This window comes from Rhincodon typus, unplaced genomic scaffold (assembly GCF_021869965.1).
Source record: "Rhincodon typus isolate 14 unplaced genomic scaffold, sRhiTyp1.1 hic_rhity00000051, whole genome shotgun sequence".
Lineage (NCBI taxonomy): Eukaryota > Metazoa > Chordata > Chondrichthyes > Orectolobiformes > Rhincodontidae > Rhincodon > Rhincodon typus.
Window position 1 is genome coordinate 834,262 of NW_025965689.1, and position 16,575 is coordinate 850,836.

Below are 16,575 nucleotides of genomic sequence, written 5' to 3' on the forward strand. Positions count from 1 at the left end.
GAGTGACAATCTGACCACGACTCCTTTACTTCAGCAGTGCTGTATCCTCCACTATCAACATCTTGGGAGTTACCATGATCCACAAATTGAACAGGACTTGCCATATAAATACAGTGGCTGCAAGAGCAGGTCAAAGGCCGCAAATACTGCAGCAACTAATTTACCTCCTGACTCCCTGAAACCTGTCCACCATCTCCAACAGTCCTGTCAGAAGTGTATCCCCACGTGGTATCCCCACGGTCCCCAGTTGCTTTTCTCAAACTGGGAGTAAAGGGAGTCATTGATGTTTGTTTCTGGGAATCATTGCGAAAAGCAGCGCAAGCGCAATGCTGGCCCTGCCCCCAAAGCTGCTTGTTGCTGACTGAAGGAGCGCATGCGTGAGGCCACCCCCGGCGTTGCCATTGAGGAGCATTGACTCAGTGAGTGGAAGAGGTTTGTTTGAAACAGACCGCAATGGAGAGACCAGCGCCCAGGGAAGCGAGGGTGCAGCAGGCTCCTTCCAGCAGCACATCGAGATGTGAGCCTGGGACACAGAGGGGGCCTCCGAGACCGACATTGATTCGGGCTTAGTTCAGGGAGAACAGGGGTCTGTTTGTAAGAGGCCGAGCGGAGCAGGAACTGGTCCCGGAAGTTGGAGTGAGAGGCCTTTCTCGGGCTGTGTGTGGGCCTGCTAAGGGAGACACAGTGGCAAGAAGCTGCTCGGGGTCATTCTTGTGGTTTTGAAATCTCTAAACACTGATGTAAAATCATTGCTTAGCTTCTGTTTCACGCTGTTTGTTGCGAATTGGCGTTGAATCGTGGAAGAGAAAAACAGTCAGTATATACAAATGTGCTAATCGTGTAAGGGATAAATATAGCAGTCACCGGTTTAAAATTCTCAAGTGAAATGTTTGAAATAGTGCCCGTTGTTCTTCTTTTCAACAGTTAGTGTACTGGGAGCTGGGTATTGAACTGTGTAAGTATTTCATTCATGGAGCTGTATAGGTGTTGGTTAGTTTTGTGACTTATTGAATTGTTTTAGAATTTCACTGAAAGAGACGAGGAGCTCCGGGCGAGAGTGGAACCAGACCCTGCTCGGTTCAACTTGCGGTGCTTAAAAACCAAAGAATAAAAATGACTATGACCTGAATATTGCATTGATCAGTTGATGATTTCATACTCAGTTGATGATTTACAGGAGAAATCTCTTCTGTCTTCCTCTAGGCAATTATTTAATGGACCAAGACAATGTAATCTTTCCTCAGTACAAAGCCAAATGTGACCAGCTGCTTCTACCAACCAGGAGGTATGTTACCGCTGTCAGAGCTGAGAACATTCTTTCCACAGTCACAGTAGATTGAGCCACTCCAGCTCCAAAAAGTTCCATCATTCATAGCCAATTATCATTCACAACATTTGAAGGGGGATAGATCATGTCCTCATCTGAAATATGCAGTCAAGAACTGCATTAAATTCACATCTAGTAAAGGCATTTTTAAAGTGACAATCAAGGTCAACAAATAGATTGTGCTTTTACATCATTACAACAAGGATACATGAAGTAGGTATTGAGTGCAGATAAAGAAGGTACCTTTGACATTATCAGTAACTGAGCAGGACAAAGTTAATCTTTTGATGAATAGTTGTCCTATACTAAGCACAGCAATTAAACATTCTAAATTCCAAATGAACATCTGTTCCAAAGTCTGATACAGAGAGAATGCTTACTGCATGTATGCACACAAAACCACCATTTCACGCACCACCCCTCCACCGACATCCCACATGTGCGCACTCATACACACACATCCCACCTGACTGATTTACAATAATTTGCAAATTTGTTCACCATTCTGACATAAACATTATGATATCTAAAAGCGATAAAGGTCCATATACACTGCAAGTATCAGAAAACTTGACATTTAAACTGATTTCTACTCTCCGATCTCAAGCCTGAGCTCTACAGCACAGAATAAGCCCTTAAGCCCTTTCAAATTATTAAGTCTGCACTGCCCATAAACAACCTATAACAACATCACAATTGACTGAGCTAACGATTCCAATCCCTTTCAGCCAGTATTCTATTTCCATAACTATATCATGGCAGCTGAGAAGCTGCATTCCCAACAATCACTGGAAACTAGTATGGAGAACAGATGAAAAATAGAATGTGCCTGCACTGGGACAATGGGCTGAATGGCCTGTTTCTGTGCTGGACCGAGTCTCTGATTCTGATTTGGGTGATAAGGAAATCACATTCTGCTATATAGGCTATCGATATAAAAAATATCATGCAGCATGGACAGACAGATGTAAAATAATACTCTTTCACAAAGCACCAAAAATGTATGTGTGTGAAACTAAACTAAATGTCTTAGTGATACCACAGAACATTAAAAAAGGAAAGGTCCTTCACTGATGGGCAGGACCAGTATCTGGTACATACATTCCCTATCCAAACAAGAAATTGTGTTGATTCACAATGCTTCTCAAATGAAATTGGCCTCCCCATGTCATCACCCCATCTCCCCTGTTCCCCACCTCCACAGACTTGACAGAAATCTCATAAATCACAAAATGCAGTGATTCAGACCCACTCTCAACACCCTCATAACTACGCTCACAAAATGAATCACAGTCACTGAGAATATCACTGAACGCCAGAGAACCAAGCCACTTTGATACACACGAGGAGAAAGTGATTAGTACAGATTGACAACCTCACTCTCACAGTCACAAAGCAGAAAATGACATGTATAGATCAATTATTAAACTTATATTGGGACATAACTAAAACTTACAGATGTACATTGATAGTGCTCTCACATACTCACTTTGCTGAAATTGACAGAGAGAGAATGGTAATTACTTGTGGGAAGTTCAAGACCAGAGGGCAGAGGTTTAATGTGAGAGGGAAAAGATTTAAAAGGGACCCGAGAGGCAACGTTTTCACACAGAAGGTGGTGCGTATATGGAACAAACTAGCAGAGAAAGTGATAGAGGTGGGTACAGTTACAATGTTGTGGTTGGTTGGCTCACGAGCTGGTTTGTTGTTCCGCAGACATTTCATTACCCTGCTGGGTAACATCATCAGTGTAGTCTCTGATGAAGCGCTGTTATGTTTTCCCACCTGTTATTTAAACTCTGCTGTCCGCCCGGCTGGATTACCTCACTTCCAGTTTTTCTTCGCAATGGAAGGTATATGGGGTTGAGCTGTATGTGTTTGTTGATAGCTTTCTTCGTGGAGTACCAGGCTTCTAGGAATTCCCGTGCCTGTCTCTGCTTCGCTTGTCCCAGGATTTTGGCATTGTCCCAGTTGAATTGGTGGTTCTCCTGATCCATGTGGATTGAGATGAGTGAGTATTATCATATCACTCATCTCAATCCACATGGATAAGGAGAACCACCAATTCGACTGGGACAAAGCCAAAATCCTGGGACAAGCTAAGCAGAGACAAGCACGGGAATTCCTAGAAGCCTGGCACTCCCTGAAGAAAGCCATCAAGAAACACATAGAACTCGACCCCATATCCACTCAATTGCGAAGGAAAACCGGAAGTGAGGCAATCCAGCTCAACGGATTCCAGAGTTTAAAAACCAGGCGGGAAAACACAGCGGCGCTTCATCAGAGGCTGCACTGATGATGTTACCCAGCAGGGTAATGAAACGTCTGCGGAACAATGAACCAGCTCGGCGAGCCAAACAACCACAACACCCACAACCCGAGCTACAAATCTACTCCAAAACAGTTACAATATTTAAAAGACATTCAGACAGGTATATGGATAGGATAGGTTTAGAGGGATATAGGCCAAATGCACGCAAATGGGACTAGTTTGGTTTGGGAAACAGGGTCAGCACAGAAGAGTTGGGCCGAAGTGTCTGTTTCTGTGCTTTAAGACTCTCTGATTTGATTGGTCCACTCGTAAACATGAGTGAAACACACTTTATTCTGATAGCACTATTAAAATATAACAGAAGGAAGAATTTGTATAACTTTACTCTATTGAAATATTTAACCACTAATCAGCAACTGTTCCAATGTAGACAGAATCCCATACATACACTCTTTGGCAAAAATGCAATTCAGTAATGATTCTCAGTTATGAATCTCACATGCTGCCTCTCTGCAGTCCAGAAGAAAGGAACAATCTTCCTGTTTTGATTTTTAAGAGGGAGCATCGCTGTCTAAGACTTCACTCGAACAGCAGAGAACTCCAGCTTTTAGCTCAGCAGCCAGCCGGCAGAAATCTTCAACTAACTAAAAAAAACATCCTGGGTCTGTGGAAACCTGACCCTGCCAACTCATGATTGTTTTGTCGTTTGTTTCAACAGAACACCGAGGGAGAACTCAAAAGCCGTTTACCAATTGCCGGTCTGAATGAGACATTTTAGCGCCACTGTGGTAACAGCTCCCCGCACATAGCACATCACTCTTAAAGCCACAGTGCTGTCACACTCCCAACTCGCAAACATCCTTTTCTCTGATCTCAGGTAGGAGAGAGAGGACTTGTTAAGAGGGACAGCGAGAGAAAGAGAAGGGCAATATCTGGATTGATTTCAGGGGGACTGCTCAGTATGAACGAGTTGAGAAAGATTGGAGGTGTCACTGTTGCTTTGAAAGGCAGATCCAGAGAACATTTACTCAGTTGATCCCAGGTACGGAGGGACTGTCTGATGAGGGAGAGGTTGAGTAGGTCAGGCCCCTGCCGCTGCTGAAGTTTAGGTGACCTTATTGAAGATTCTTAGAGGGACTTAACAGGGGAGAGGTTGTTTCCCCTTATGTGGGAGTATCTGGGACCAGAGAAGCATCATCTCAGAATAAGGGAGGTTACCCATTGAAGACGGAGATGAGGAGGAATTCTTCTCTCCGAGCAGAGTCGATCTGTTGACTTTCTTTTTACCGTCCAGGCTGGGTCGTCGGGTCTATTGAAGGCTGAGATTTTGAATCAGGAAGGGGAATGGAGGGCGATTGGGGCAGAAAGATACCAGTGACTGACCATTGTGTCCCACCTTGATCTCTCTCAGACTCTCTGGCTGTGCTCCCCTGCCACCATTAGGATCAGAGAAGCAAGAAACAGCAGACTGAGTCACTGACTGAATGCACGCCCCAAACAGACGGGGCACAGCGAAGGAGATCCTCACCACTCTCCTGCTGCTCGGTACGTACCTCCAGCTTCTATCACCATTTCCGAGTGGCCGCAAGGGATATATCCGTCACTCGGCTCCTGCCCTCAGCTCAGTGCACAACCAGAATGTGAACAGACACACTCCCATCCAGACTGTGGACAGATAGCATTACATATGTGTGCTGGCATTTCCCAGACTGTTTAACAAATGCAGTCTCTCAGTCACACTCCCTCTTTGTCTCTCTCTGACTCTCTCGAACGCTCTGTCTCTCTCTCTCGCACGCTCTGTCTCTCTCTCGCACGCTCTGTCTCTCTCTCACGCTCTCTCTCTCTCACGGTCTCGCTGACCCTCTCTCTCACATACTGTCTCATATACTCTCTCTGATTCTGTCTCTCTTACATACACTGTCTCTTCCATACACACTTTCCCTCACACACACTCTCTTACACACTCTCTCTCCCATATACTCTCTTTCATACACTATTTCGCTCACACTCTCTCACACACTGTCTCACACCTATTTTATGCATGTGTGAGAGACCAGAGAGAGACTATGAGAGAGAATGTGTATGAGAGAGAATGTGCTAAAAAGATAGAGATTGCTTGAGAGAATTATGTCTCTGGAAAGCCCCTCTGCTTTCCTTTGCCAGGTTTCTCATTGATTCCGAATGGTTTCGATCTCTTGGAGACAGTGTCAGTGAACGGGATAAAGAGATACTGGGGAAATCCCTCAGGGGCCAGTCACTATGTTCTGTTCAGTCACTTGAATCTGATGTATTTCTGAAAAGGAAATGAATTTTGTCAAACGCTGCAGTGATCAATGAACTTTGGAAACATGGTGTGTGTGACACAACTTGACATGTAAATCCAGACACATGGGAAATACATGATTCTTATCAGTGCACAAGTATGGAAATGTTTATGTGTGTATGTATGTGAGAGAGAAACTGTGTGGGGACAAAGAGATTGTGAGGGCACGCGAGAGTGTGTGGCAAAGAGAGAGCATGAGGGAGAGAGAGAGAATGTGAGCCAGAGAGTGAGTGTGAGAGAGTCAGAGAGCGTGCGCGGTGTGGATGAGAGTTTGTCTGCGTTTTTGTGCCTGTATGTGAGTCACTCAGACAGTCAGTGACTCAGACAGTCAGTCAATTTGCTAAGTCAGTCGATAATGGAGTCAGAACCTCAGTCTGAGTTTTGGATCTCACCACAGCAGATGGTTAAAATTTGATTTTTTTAAAAAATCAAAGCTGTATTGAACAAAAAAGAAGGTAATCGAATGGAAATCATTGTCAATTATCAGGAAAAGCCCATTTGGTTCACTATGTCCTTCAGGGAAGGAATCTGCTATCTTTACTTGGTCTGGTCTACATGTGACTCCAGACCCACCCCAAAATGGTTGACTCTTAATCACGTGTGGGCAATTATGGACAAGCAATAAATGCTAGTCCAGCCAGTGATGCCCATATCTCATGAATGTATAAAAAGAGAGTGTGTGCTTGTGAATGTATGTGTGTGAATTAATTTGTGCAATTAAATTTAGAGTTTGGAAAACAAGGACAAAAGTTTTGTTCAAAAGCAGCAAAACATGAATGAGCATAAAATTACAGCGAACACAAAAACTGACTGTACAAGCTTCTGGAAGCACGTGAAGAGAAAAGTATTTGTGAAGAAAATCATAGGTCCCTTACAGTTAGAATCTGGGGGATATTATAATGGCAGAAGGTTTGAAAACACAATTTGGTTATGTCTTCCTCAAAAGAGGAAAAGTAAGCTCCCAGAAAATGCTAGGGAACCAAGGTCTAGTGAGAGGAAGGAACTGAAAGAAATCAGTGTTAGTAGGGAAATAGTGTTGGGGAAATTGATGGGATTGAAGGTTGCTAAATCCCCAGGGACGAATAATCCATATCTCAGTGTACTTAAGGAGCTGGAGCTAGATGAGGCAATGGCCTAGTGGTATTATTGCTAGACTGTTAATCCAGGGACCCAAATAACATTCTGGGTACCCAGGTTCAAAACCTGCCATGGCAGATGGTGGAATTTGAATTCAATAATATCTAGAATTAAGAATCTAATGATGACCATGAAAACATTGTTGATTGTCAGAAAATCCCCTCTTTCCTCCTTTTAGGGAAGGAAACTGCCATCCTTACCTAGTTTGGCCTACGTGTGACTCCAGACCCACAGCAATGTGGTTGACTCTGAACTGCCCTCTAAGCAATTAGCGATGGGCAATAAATGCTGCCTAGCCAGCAATGCCCTCATCTCATGAATGAATTAAAAAACTAGACAAAATGAGGGCATTGTTGATCGTGTTCTAAGATTCGGTAGCCTCTGAAACAGTTCGCACATATTGGAGGGGAGCTAATGCAATCCCTCTATTTAAAAAGGAGGCAGAACGACAAAGATAAAGTGGAGTATTATAGACCAGATAGCCAAACATCGGTTTGTAGGGGAAATTCTGGAATCAATTATCAAATATATGATAACAGAACACTTAAAAAGCATTAAAAGGATTGGAAGAAGCCAGAATGGGGCTATGAAAGGCAAATGAATCTTAATAAATTGACTGGTGCTTTCTGAGGGTCAAAGGATGGATGAGAGAAAACCAGTCAATGTAGTATATTTGTTTTTTCAGAAGACTTTTGATAGAAAATTCCTGTGCAAAGTGCAAAATACAAGGGATTGAGGATAATATGTTGATGTGGATTGAGAATTGTTTCCTGTCTGTCAACCAGAGTGTGAATAAATGGCTCTTTTTACCAAGAGGCAAATAATGACTAGTGAGATATCACAGGGATCAGCACTTGGGGCCCAGCCACTCTCAATATATATTAGTGACCTGGATGAGGGAGCCAAATGCATCAGTTCCAAATTTGGTCATGACACAAAACTGGGCAGGATTGTGAGGAGGGCACAATGGAGGTGATTTGGACAAATTGAGTGAGTGGGGCAAGCTCATGGCAAATGCAGTACAACGTGGCTAAATGTAAAATGATGCACTTCAGGTGTGGAGAAACAGAAAGCATATATGATTGAAATGGTGATACACTGGGAAGTGTGGATGTACAAAGGGATCAGAGTGTCAATAAAAGTACACGTGCAGGTACGGCCAGTAATTAGGAAGGCAAATGGGACATTGGTCTTCATTGCAAGAGGATTAGAATTTGGAAGTAGGGTTGTCTTACTGCAGTTATACAGGGTCTCGGTGAGACCACACCTGGAGTATTGTGTGCAGTTTTGGTCTCCTTACTGAAGAAAGGATATCCTTTCCAGAGAAGGAGTGAAGCAGAAGTTCACTTAGCTGATAGTAGGGATGGTAAGATTGTCCTATCTGAAGAGATTGATTTGAATGGGAGCTATATTCACTAGAGTTTAGAAGGAGAAGAAGAAGGCAAGGGGCAAGGCTTAAAGTGATGTACGAGGCAAGTTTTTTTACACAGAGGGTGGTGGGTGCCTGGAACTCTCTGCTGGTGGAAGTAGTGGAAGCAGATACTATGGTGACTTTTAAAGGACGTCTTGACAAATACATGAACAGGCTGGGATGAGAGGGATACGGTCCCTGAAGGGTAGGGGGTTTTAGTTGTGATGGGCAGCATGTCCGTGCAGGCTTGGAGGGCCAAAGGGCCTGTTCCTGTACTGTAATTTTCTTTGTTCTTTGTTCTTTGAGAAGAGGGGATCAGATTGAAAATTCTACCAGTGCTGGACAGACTAGATGCAGGGAGTATGTTTCCCCCTGATTAAGAGGAGTCTAGGACCAGGGAGGTGCAGTCTACAGGAGATGGAGTAGGGCTGAGATGAGGAGAAATATCTTCCCCCAGAAGGGAGTGGGCCTGTAAAATTCTCAGCGACAGAATGATGTGGAGGGTGGGTCAAAAATAAATCCTGCGGAGATAAATAATTGTCTGGATTTGAAAAGAACCAAGTGGAATGAAGACAAAGTGGGATGTAGGATAAATACATCGGTGCATTTTAGAGCATAACTTTTAGGAAGAGCAACTTTCAAAGGTAAAAACCACTGAATTGTTTTCTCTTTCTTTATGGCTTTGAGATAGAGAATCAGCCATGATTCTGTTAAATGGTGTAGCAGGCTTGAGGGACCGAATGGATGCTTCAATCTCAATCTCATTAATAAACGGCGTGTCTTTTTTAAAAATGAATTCATTCACAGGATGTGGGCATTGTTGGTTGGGCCCAGCATTAATTACCTTCACTTTTTATTCCATATTTTTATAGACTTCCATTTTTGCTCTCTGCACATGATGGGAATTAAATCCAAGTCCCTAGAACTTTTCTCTCCCTCTTTTTTTTTCCCTCTCTCTGAATCTGTCTATGTTCCTCTCTCTCTTTCTCTCTTTCTGACCCATCTCCCTATCTCAGTCTCCCCTCCCATTTTCTCTCTGTCTCCCAACTCTCTCTCCTCTTTTTCTTGCTCCCACACTCACTCTCTCCTTATCCATCCTCTCTCTCTTTATCTTTCTTTCTTCCATCTGTCTCTCCCTATCGATCACACTCTTTATCACTGTCTCTCTCTTTCTGTCTCCCTGTAAACACCCTATCACTGTCTCTCTTTCTCTCATCTTTTTCTTTCTCTCCCTCCCTCTCTTTCCCTCTCACTGTCATTCTTTGTTATGCTCTCTCTACCCAACCCCCTCTCTCTTCCTTCCCTTTCCTCTCACTCTATTTCCCTCATCCTACCCCTTTTGTTCTATTTCTCGCTGTCTAACCACCCCTTCTCCATGTCTCTCGCACACTGTCCCTCCCTCTCAGTCTGTCCTTCCTTCTTTACCTTCTGTCTTGTTCTCCCATCCCTCTCTTTCATCTCTCACTCACTCTTCCTCTGCCTCCCTCTCCCTTTCTCCCTCTCTCTCTGTCCTCCTTTCTATTTTTCTTTCCCTCTGTCTCTCTCTTTCGCTCTCCCTCCATGACTCTCCCTCCTTGTCTCTCTTTCTTTAGCCCTCTTCTGTCTCTGTCTCTCTCTCTTTCTCTCTCTCTCTCCCTCCCTCACTCTCTGCTTTCCTTGATCTGTATCCTTTCCAGCTCTGTCTGTTTCTGCCCCTTTCACACACACATGCCCTCACTCTCACACATGAATATACACAGTCTCTCTATCTGTCTCTCTCACACCTACACACATATACATGCATGTCTACGCTCTTTCATACACACAATCTACACATCTCTCTTTCTCACATACACAGATTCTACTCTCACGTGCGTACACACACAAACACACAGACTCCTCTCACATACACACAGATACCTCTCTTTCTTGTTCTTTCTCTCCCACACTCTCGCACTTCTCACACACACACAGACTCCTCTCTCTCACATACATAAACACACAGGCACAGAACCCCTCTCTCAAACAGACCCCTCTCTCTCTCATGCACCCACACACACGCTCACGCACGCACACACGCTCACGCGCACACACACACACGCTCACGCACGCACACACACACATTCTCCCACGCACACACACATTCTCCCTCTCTCACACACACATTCTCCCTCTCTCACACATAGAGGTTCCTCTCTCTCCTGAGTGCATGTACACACACGCACACAGACTGTCTCTCAGGCACACAGATTCCTCTCTCATACACACACAAATACAGACTTCTGTCTCACACATGCAAACCTTCCTCTCACACACAAAACTTCCTGTCTCTCTCAGATACATACACACAGACTCCTCTCTATCTCTCACTCTCTCGCGCACACACACCCACATTCTCTCCCTCGCTCACACACATGCACATTCTCTCTCTCACACACTTTTGCTCACGCACACACCCACACAATTTTTCTCAAGTGCGCACACACACATGGACTTTTGCTCTCACGTTGTCACACGCATGACGTCAACAAGTGAGCCTTATTATGCATCACCGCTGAACAAATGAAAATAAGAGCGATCATGTTAAAGCATTTGATCAGCAGTTGGCCATTCACCCCATCGAGTCTGCTCCACCATTCCATGAGATTGTGTTTGATCCGATCATCCTCAACAAAACTTTTCTCTCTGACCCTTGATTCCCTTCCTGATTAAAAATCTCTCCAGCTCAGCCCTGAATCTACTTCCCAATCGCGTTTCTTTTGGATGATGGGAAAGACATCTCCAGACTTTGTTAATGAACATTTCAAGATGTAGGACAAATGCAAAGGTGCATTTTAGAGCATGACTTTTAGGCAGAGCAATTTTCAGAGATAAAACCACTGGATTGTTTTCTCTTTGTTTCCATAAAACCCACAAAACTTATCAATTTTATCTAATTGTGTATTTTCAGGGCAAGTGATAATTGTACAAATACGAGAAGGTATGTTGAGTCCCAGTTTGGCTCCACCACATGACATATTGATGAAATCCATGGTGTCAGTACTCAAGCCAATTTTTACATAATGAATAACAAAGTATTGTGGATGCAGGAGATCTGAAACAACACTGAGAGTGCTGGAGAAACTCAGCAGGTCTAACAGCATCTGCGGAGAGAGAAAATCAGAGTTAACATTTCGAGTCCATCACACTCTTGACTTACCGTTATAGAGTCACAGAGATGCACAGCATGGGAACAGACCCTTCGGACCAACTCATCCATCCCGACCAGATGTCCTAAATTAATCGAGTGCCAATTGGCTGTATTTGGCCCATATCCCTCTTAACCCTTCCTCTTCACGTACCCATCAGATGTATTTTAAATGTTGTAATTATACCAGCCTCCACCACCTCCTCTGGCAGCTCATTCCATACATGCACCACCCTCCGTGTGAAAAAATTGCCCTCAGGTCCTTTTCAAATCTTTTTCTTGTCACCTTAAATCTAAGCCATCTAGTTTTGGACTCCCATACATTGGGGAAAAGACCTTGGCTATTCACCTGATCCATGCCTCTCATGATTTTATAAGTCTCAAAAAGGTCACCCCTCAGCCTTCAACACTCCAGGGAAAATAGCCCCAGACTATTCAACCTCCCCCTACAGCTCACACCCTTCAACCCTGGCAACATCCTTGTAATCTTTTCTCAACCTTTTCAAGTTTCTTGACGTTTTTCCTTTGCAGTATTCCACAAGTGACCTAACCAATCTCCTGTACAGCCGCAACATGACCTATATTCAATGCACTGCTCAATAAAGGTAAACATACCAAACACCACCTTCATTTATTTCTCTATCTGCAATGTCACCTCCAATGAACTGTGAACCTGCACTCCAAGCTCACTTTGTTCAGCAACACTCCTTGGGACACTATCATCAATTCGATAAGTCCTGCCCTAATTTGCTTTACGAAAAGCAACACATCACATTTATTTAAATTGAACTCCGTCTGCACTCATCAGCCCAGGCAAGGTCCCATTGTACTCTGAGATAAACTTATTCACTGTCCATTTTACCACCAATTTTGGTGTTGTCTGTAAACTTAGTAACAATGTTTCCGATATTCACATCCAAATCATTTATGTAGTTGATGAAAAGCAGTGGACTCAGCACTGATCCTTGCAGCACAATTCTGATCATAGGCCTTCTGTCCAAAGAGCAACCCTCCACCGCCCTCTGTCTCCTACCTTCGAACCAATTTTGTATACAGTTGGCTAGCTCTCCATGTATTCCATGTGATCTAATCTTGTTAACCAGTCTACCATGTGGAACCTTGACGAATGCCTTGGTGAAGTCCATTTAGACAATGTCCACTGCTCTGCCTTCAATCTTCCTTGTCACTTCTGCAAAAAATTCAGTCAAGTTAGTGAGACATGATTTTCCATGCACAAAACGATGTTGACTATCCCTTGTGCCATGTCGATGGTGGACAGGCTTTGGGGCGTCTGGAGGTGAGTTACTTCTTGCAGAATTCCCAGCTTCTGACCTGCTCTTGTAGCCGCTGTATTTACATGGCGAGCTTAGTTCAGTTATTGGTCAATGGTAACCACCAGGATGTTGATAGTGGGGGGACTCAGTGATGGTAATACCATTGAGTGCCAAGGACCAATGATTAGATTCTCTCTCAATAGTAACCCCAAGGATGTTGATAGTGGGTGATTCAGTGATGGTAACACCACTGAATGTCGATGGGTGATGGATAGATTCTCTCTCAATGGTAACCACCAGGATGTTGATAGTGGAGCGGGTGCCAGTGAACATTACGGGGACGATGGTTAGATTCCCTCTCAATAGCAACTCCCAGAATGTTGACAGTGGGGGATTCAGGGATGATAACACCATTGAATGTTAGGGATGATGGTTAGATTCTCTCTTCTTGGATGTGGTCATTGCCTGGCATTTGTGTGGTGCAAATTTTACTTGCCACTCAACAGCCGAAGCCTGTATATTATCCAGATCTTGAACGTGGACTGCTTGAGTTATTGGAGCAGCAAACTAACCATCCTACTGCAGCAAGACAATTTCAGTTCTTCCCCTTGTGTTTTTTTTTGTTTTCCTGTGCATTAGGTTCCTCAGCAGAGACTGGAACACCCGTGCTCACGATGGAGCCAATGTGGGAGAGATTCTTAACGGGCGACCGGATCGTTCTTAGCTGTGATGCCGGTCGAGAGCTTCGTTTGGTGAGATATAAGTGGATCATAAACAACATGACCAAAGAGTTCAGGGGGAAGATTTACACCATTGAGGCTGCTGGAAAAGAGCATGATGGGGAGTACAGATGCCAAACTTCCACATCGACACAAACAACAGCCGACAGTAACAGCATTCTCGTGAGAATATCGGGTGAGTCAAGTCGGTCTGAGATAAGTCAATCTCTTTCTCTCAAGTAGCACCCCTCCAGGCATTTGAGGGGAGTTACATTCGTTCCCAGGGATGGACGGGGGTGGGAAAAGCAAGGGTATTGGCATTCTCTTGGAATAGCACCATTGCTGTTGTGATGTGCAAAGTCTCACTGGAATTCATTGTTTCAATTTTCGGTCCATCCCACCATCTTGTTCACCACTCCCCCAGTCCTTTCTTGGGCATTGCTATCAAGTTCTGAGCCATGTGCCCATGGACTGGGCAGATTGCTCACTGGAGAATTGGTGGCAATGGGCTCCGGAAGGGCACAGATCCGGTAGAGATTCCAGGCGGGACTCTTCTGAAGGTGGGGTTGATGGGTTCGATGGACACCGTCTCTGAGATCCAACATCGAGCCTAGATCTCACTGAGACTGGATGACTGTTCCCTAGCTGCTCCCCCAGGGAAGGGGGAATTTGAACCCACCCTGTGGTCTGTCACCCTGGTGCACGCAAATGCTAGCTTGTGTTATGACCGGTACACCAAGACTGCCCCTCATGGGTGGTATTACATATAGTTCTTCACACACAGGAAACTGAGTTGGACAATCTCATTGAATGACAGAGCTCTACGCCTTGATCCTATTTTCTATGTTTCAATCCTCCTCACCCACCTCTTCAGCTTTCTACTTAACTGGCTCCTTCCTTCCGTTTTTGTCTTTTCAGTGTTACGATTCATTCCCATGTTTGATTGTGTGACCATCTTGCGATTTTGAGGGCATGAGTGTTTTTGTTTTAATATTTCACTTCTGAGAATTTTAAGTTGCTGTATCAAACTGTCCTGGCTTGGAGTCTTCACAAATTTAAAACAAAACAGCAAAAAGAAAACACACTGCTGGTGCACTCACAGAGTGACAAAATCTGAACTGAAGCAATCTCTTGATAAGAGAGAAACAGATTCCTTTTTAAACCAAACTCCTGGCTATTTATGATCTTAAGTCAAAACAAAGCTCGTGGTTTAATGTCCGTACAGTGCCTGGAATGGACTGAAAAGTATCATTCTCCATTCTAGCCTCAGCGCTGAAGTGTCTCATCCCTGCAATCTTTCCTGTAAACTGCTTCTGTGCTCCCCATCCCCACATCCCAGCCCACCCAATGCGTTTGAAACTTGTCTTATAATGTGGCGCCCACAATTGTACACAGTACTCCAGCTGAGGTCTAACAAGTGTCCTGTACAAATTCAACATTACGTCCCTGTTGTTGGACTCTCTGTCCCTTTTAATAAAGCTGAAAGCGTTGTGAGCTTTATTAACTGTGATCTCCCACTGTCCTCCCACCTTCAATGGTCTGTGCACATATTCCCCCAACCCCATCTGCTCCTATACCCACCTTTAGAATTGTACTCACCTATTTTATATTATCTTTCAATGTTCTTCCCAACAATGTGGATCACCTCACTTCTCTTTGCATTGAACTGCATCTGCCACCTCTCTGCCCACTCCATCAACTATTCAATGTCCTATCCGATTTCTGCACTGTTCTCTTTACAGATTCAGATTCTCCCAGGTTTCTTGCCATCTATAAATTTGGAAGTGGTCCCCCTGCACAGCCAGATCCAGATCATGAATTATATATCCACTACAAACGTTCATCTGGCCCTGAAAAGTGATTGGGTCAGTGGGCTGAGCAGTAGCAGATTGAGATTAATTTGGGGAAATGTGGTGTGTTGCATTTTGATAAACAAACAAGGGCAGGGCTTATACAATTAAAAGAGCCTTGGGTAGTGTAGTTGACACAGCGACCTGCAGTTCAGGTATATAATTCTTTGAATTTTGCTTCAGAAGTAGACAGGGTGGTTAAGAAGGCATTTAACATGTTTGCCTTGATTGCTCAGTCCTTTGAGTATAGGAGTTGGGATGTCATGTTGAGGACGTACAGGATGTTGGTGAGGCCTCTTCTGGAGTACTGCGTCCAGTTCTGGTTGCCCTATTAGAGGAAAGATATTATTAAGCTGGAGAGGGTTCAGATAAGATTTATCAGGATGTTGCCAGGAATGGAGGTTTTTAGTTACGAAGAGAGGTTGGAAAAGCTGGAGCAGAGGAGTTTGAGGGGTGACCATAAAGAGATTTATAATATCATGAGGGGTGTACATAAGGTGTCTTTTTAGCTTGGATGAAGGATTTCAAGACTTGGGGGGCATATTTTTCAAGTGACAGGACAGTGGTTTGAAAATGACATGAGGGCATTTTTTTTTTACATAGAGAGTGGTTCATATTTGGAATGAATTTCCAGTGGAAGTGGTGGATGTGGGTACAGATACAACATTTGAAAGACATTTGGATTAAGTGAATGAATAGGAAATATTTGGAGGTCTCTGGGCCAAGCCCAGGCAGGTGGAACTAGTTTAGTTGGGGATTATGGTCAGTATAGATAGGTTGGACTGAAGGGTCTGTTCCTGAGCTGTGTGACTCCATGACCATGTGTTAGGCATTCTTCTAATCCTTTGTTAAACACTTCCCCCTGCACAGTTTCTCCTCCACAGTGAATGCAGGACATTATGAAATGGTTGGTTCTCTTTTTCAAACATTAACTTGGTGCATCAAAGAAAGAACTGTAGACCTCAGCAGTATCTTAGTCCGCATGTAGCTGGTGCTAACTGGTATCTCGGCAGAGCAGTGACTTGTCACACTGACATTCTCAAATTCTGGAGACATGGGATCAGAATGAGGTTATTCAGCCCATTGTGTCTGCTCC

General features: G+C 44.1%; 3 protein-coding genes across 11 annotated transcripts in view; all 3 read left to right on the plus strand.

Moving 5' to 3' along the window:
* Positions 1-16,575, plus strand: part of LOC109929682 (histone H2B 7-like) — an 823,479-nt gene that overhangs the window by 758,489 nt on the left and 48,415 nt on the right. The gene's annotated exons all lie outside the window — the stretch shown is intronic.
* LOC125488138 (histone H2B 7-like) overlaps positions 1-16,575 on the plus strand; it is an 844,706-nt gene that overhangs the window by 758,477 nt on the left and 69,654 nt on the right. The gene's annotated exons all lie outside the window — the stretch shown is intronic.
* Positions 315-16,575, plus strand: part of LOC109932873 (low affinity immunoglobulin gamma Fc region receptor III-A-like) — a 29,544-nt gene continuing 13,283 nt past the window's right edge. The window contains exons 1-5 of one of the 6 annotated variants that reach the window (XM_048621014.1): positions 315-419; positions 1,204-1,285; positions 4,318-4,476; positions 5,011-5,144; positions 13,550-13,825. In XM_048621014.1, coding sequence (XP_048476971.1) covers positions 5,084-5,144; positions 13,550-13,825 — 337 coding nt within the window. In that variant the 5' untranslated portion in view covers positions 315-419; positions 1,204-1,285; positions 4,318-4,476; positions 5,011-5,083. Of the gene's footprint in view, positions 518-1,203; positions 1,286-4,317; positions 5,145-11,399; positions 11,430-13,549; positions 13,826-16,575 lie in introns of all 6 variants that reach the window. The other 5 variants (XM_048621010.1, XM_048621012.1, XM_048621016.1 and 2 more) reach the window with 5 other exon arrangements.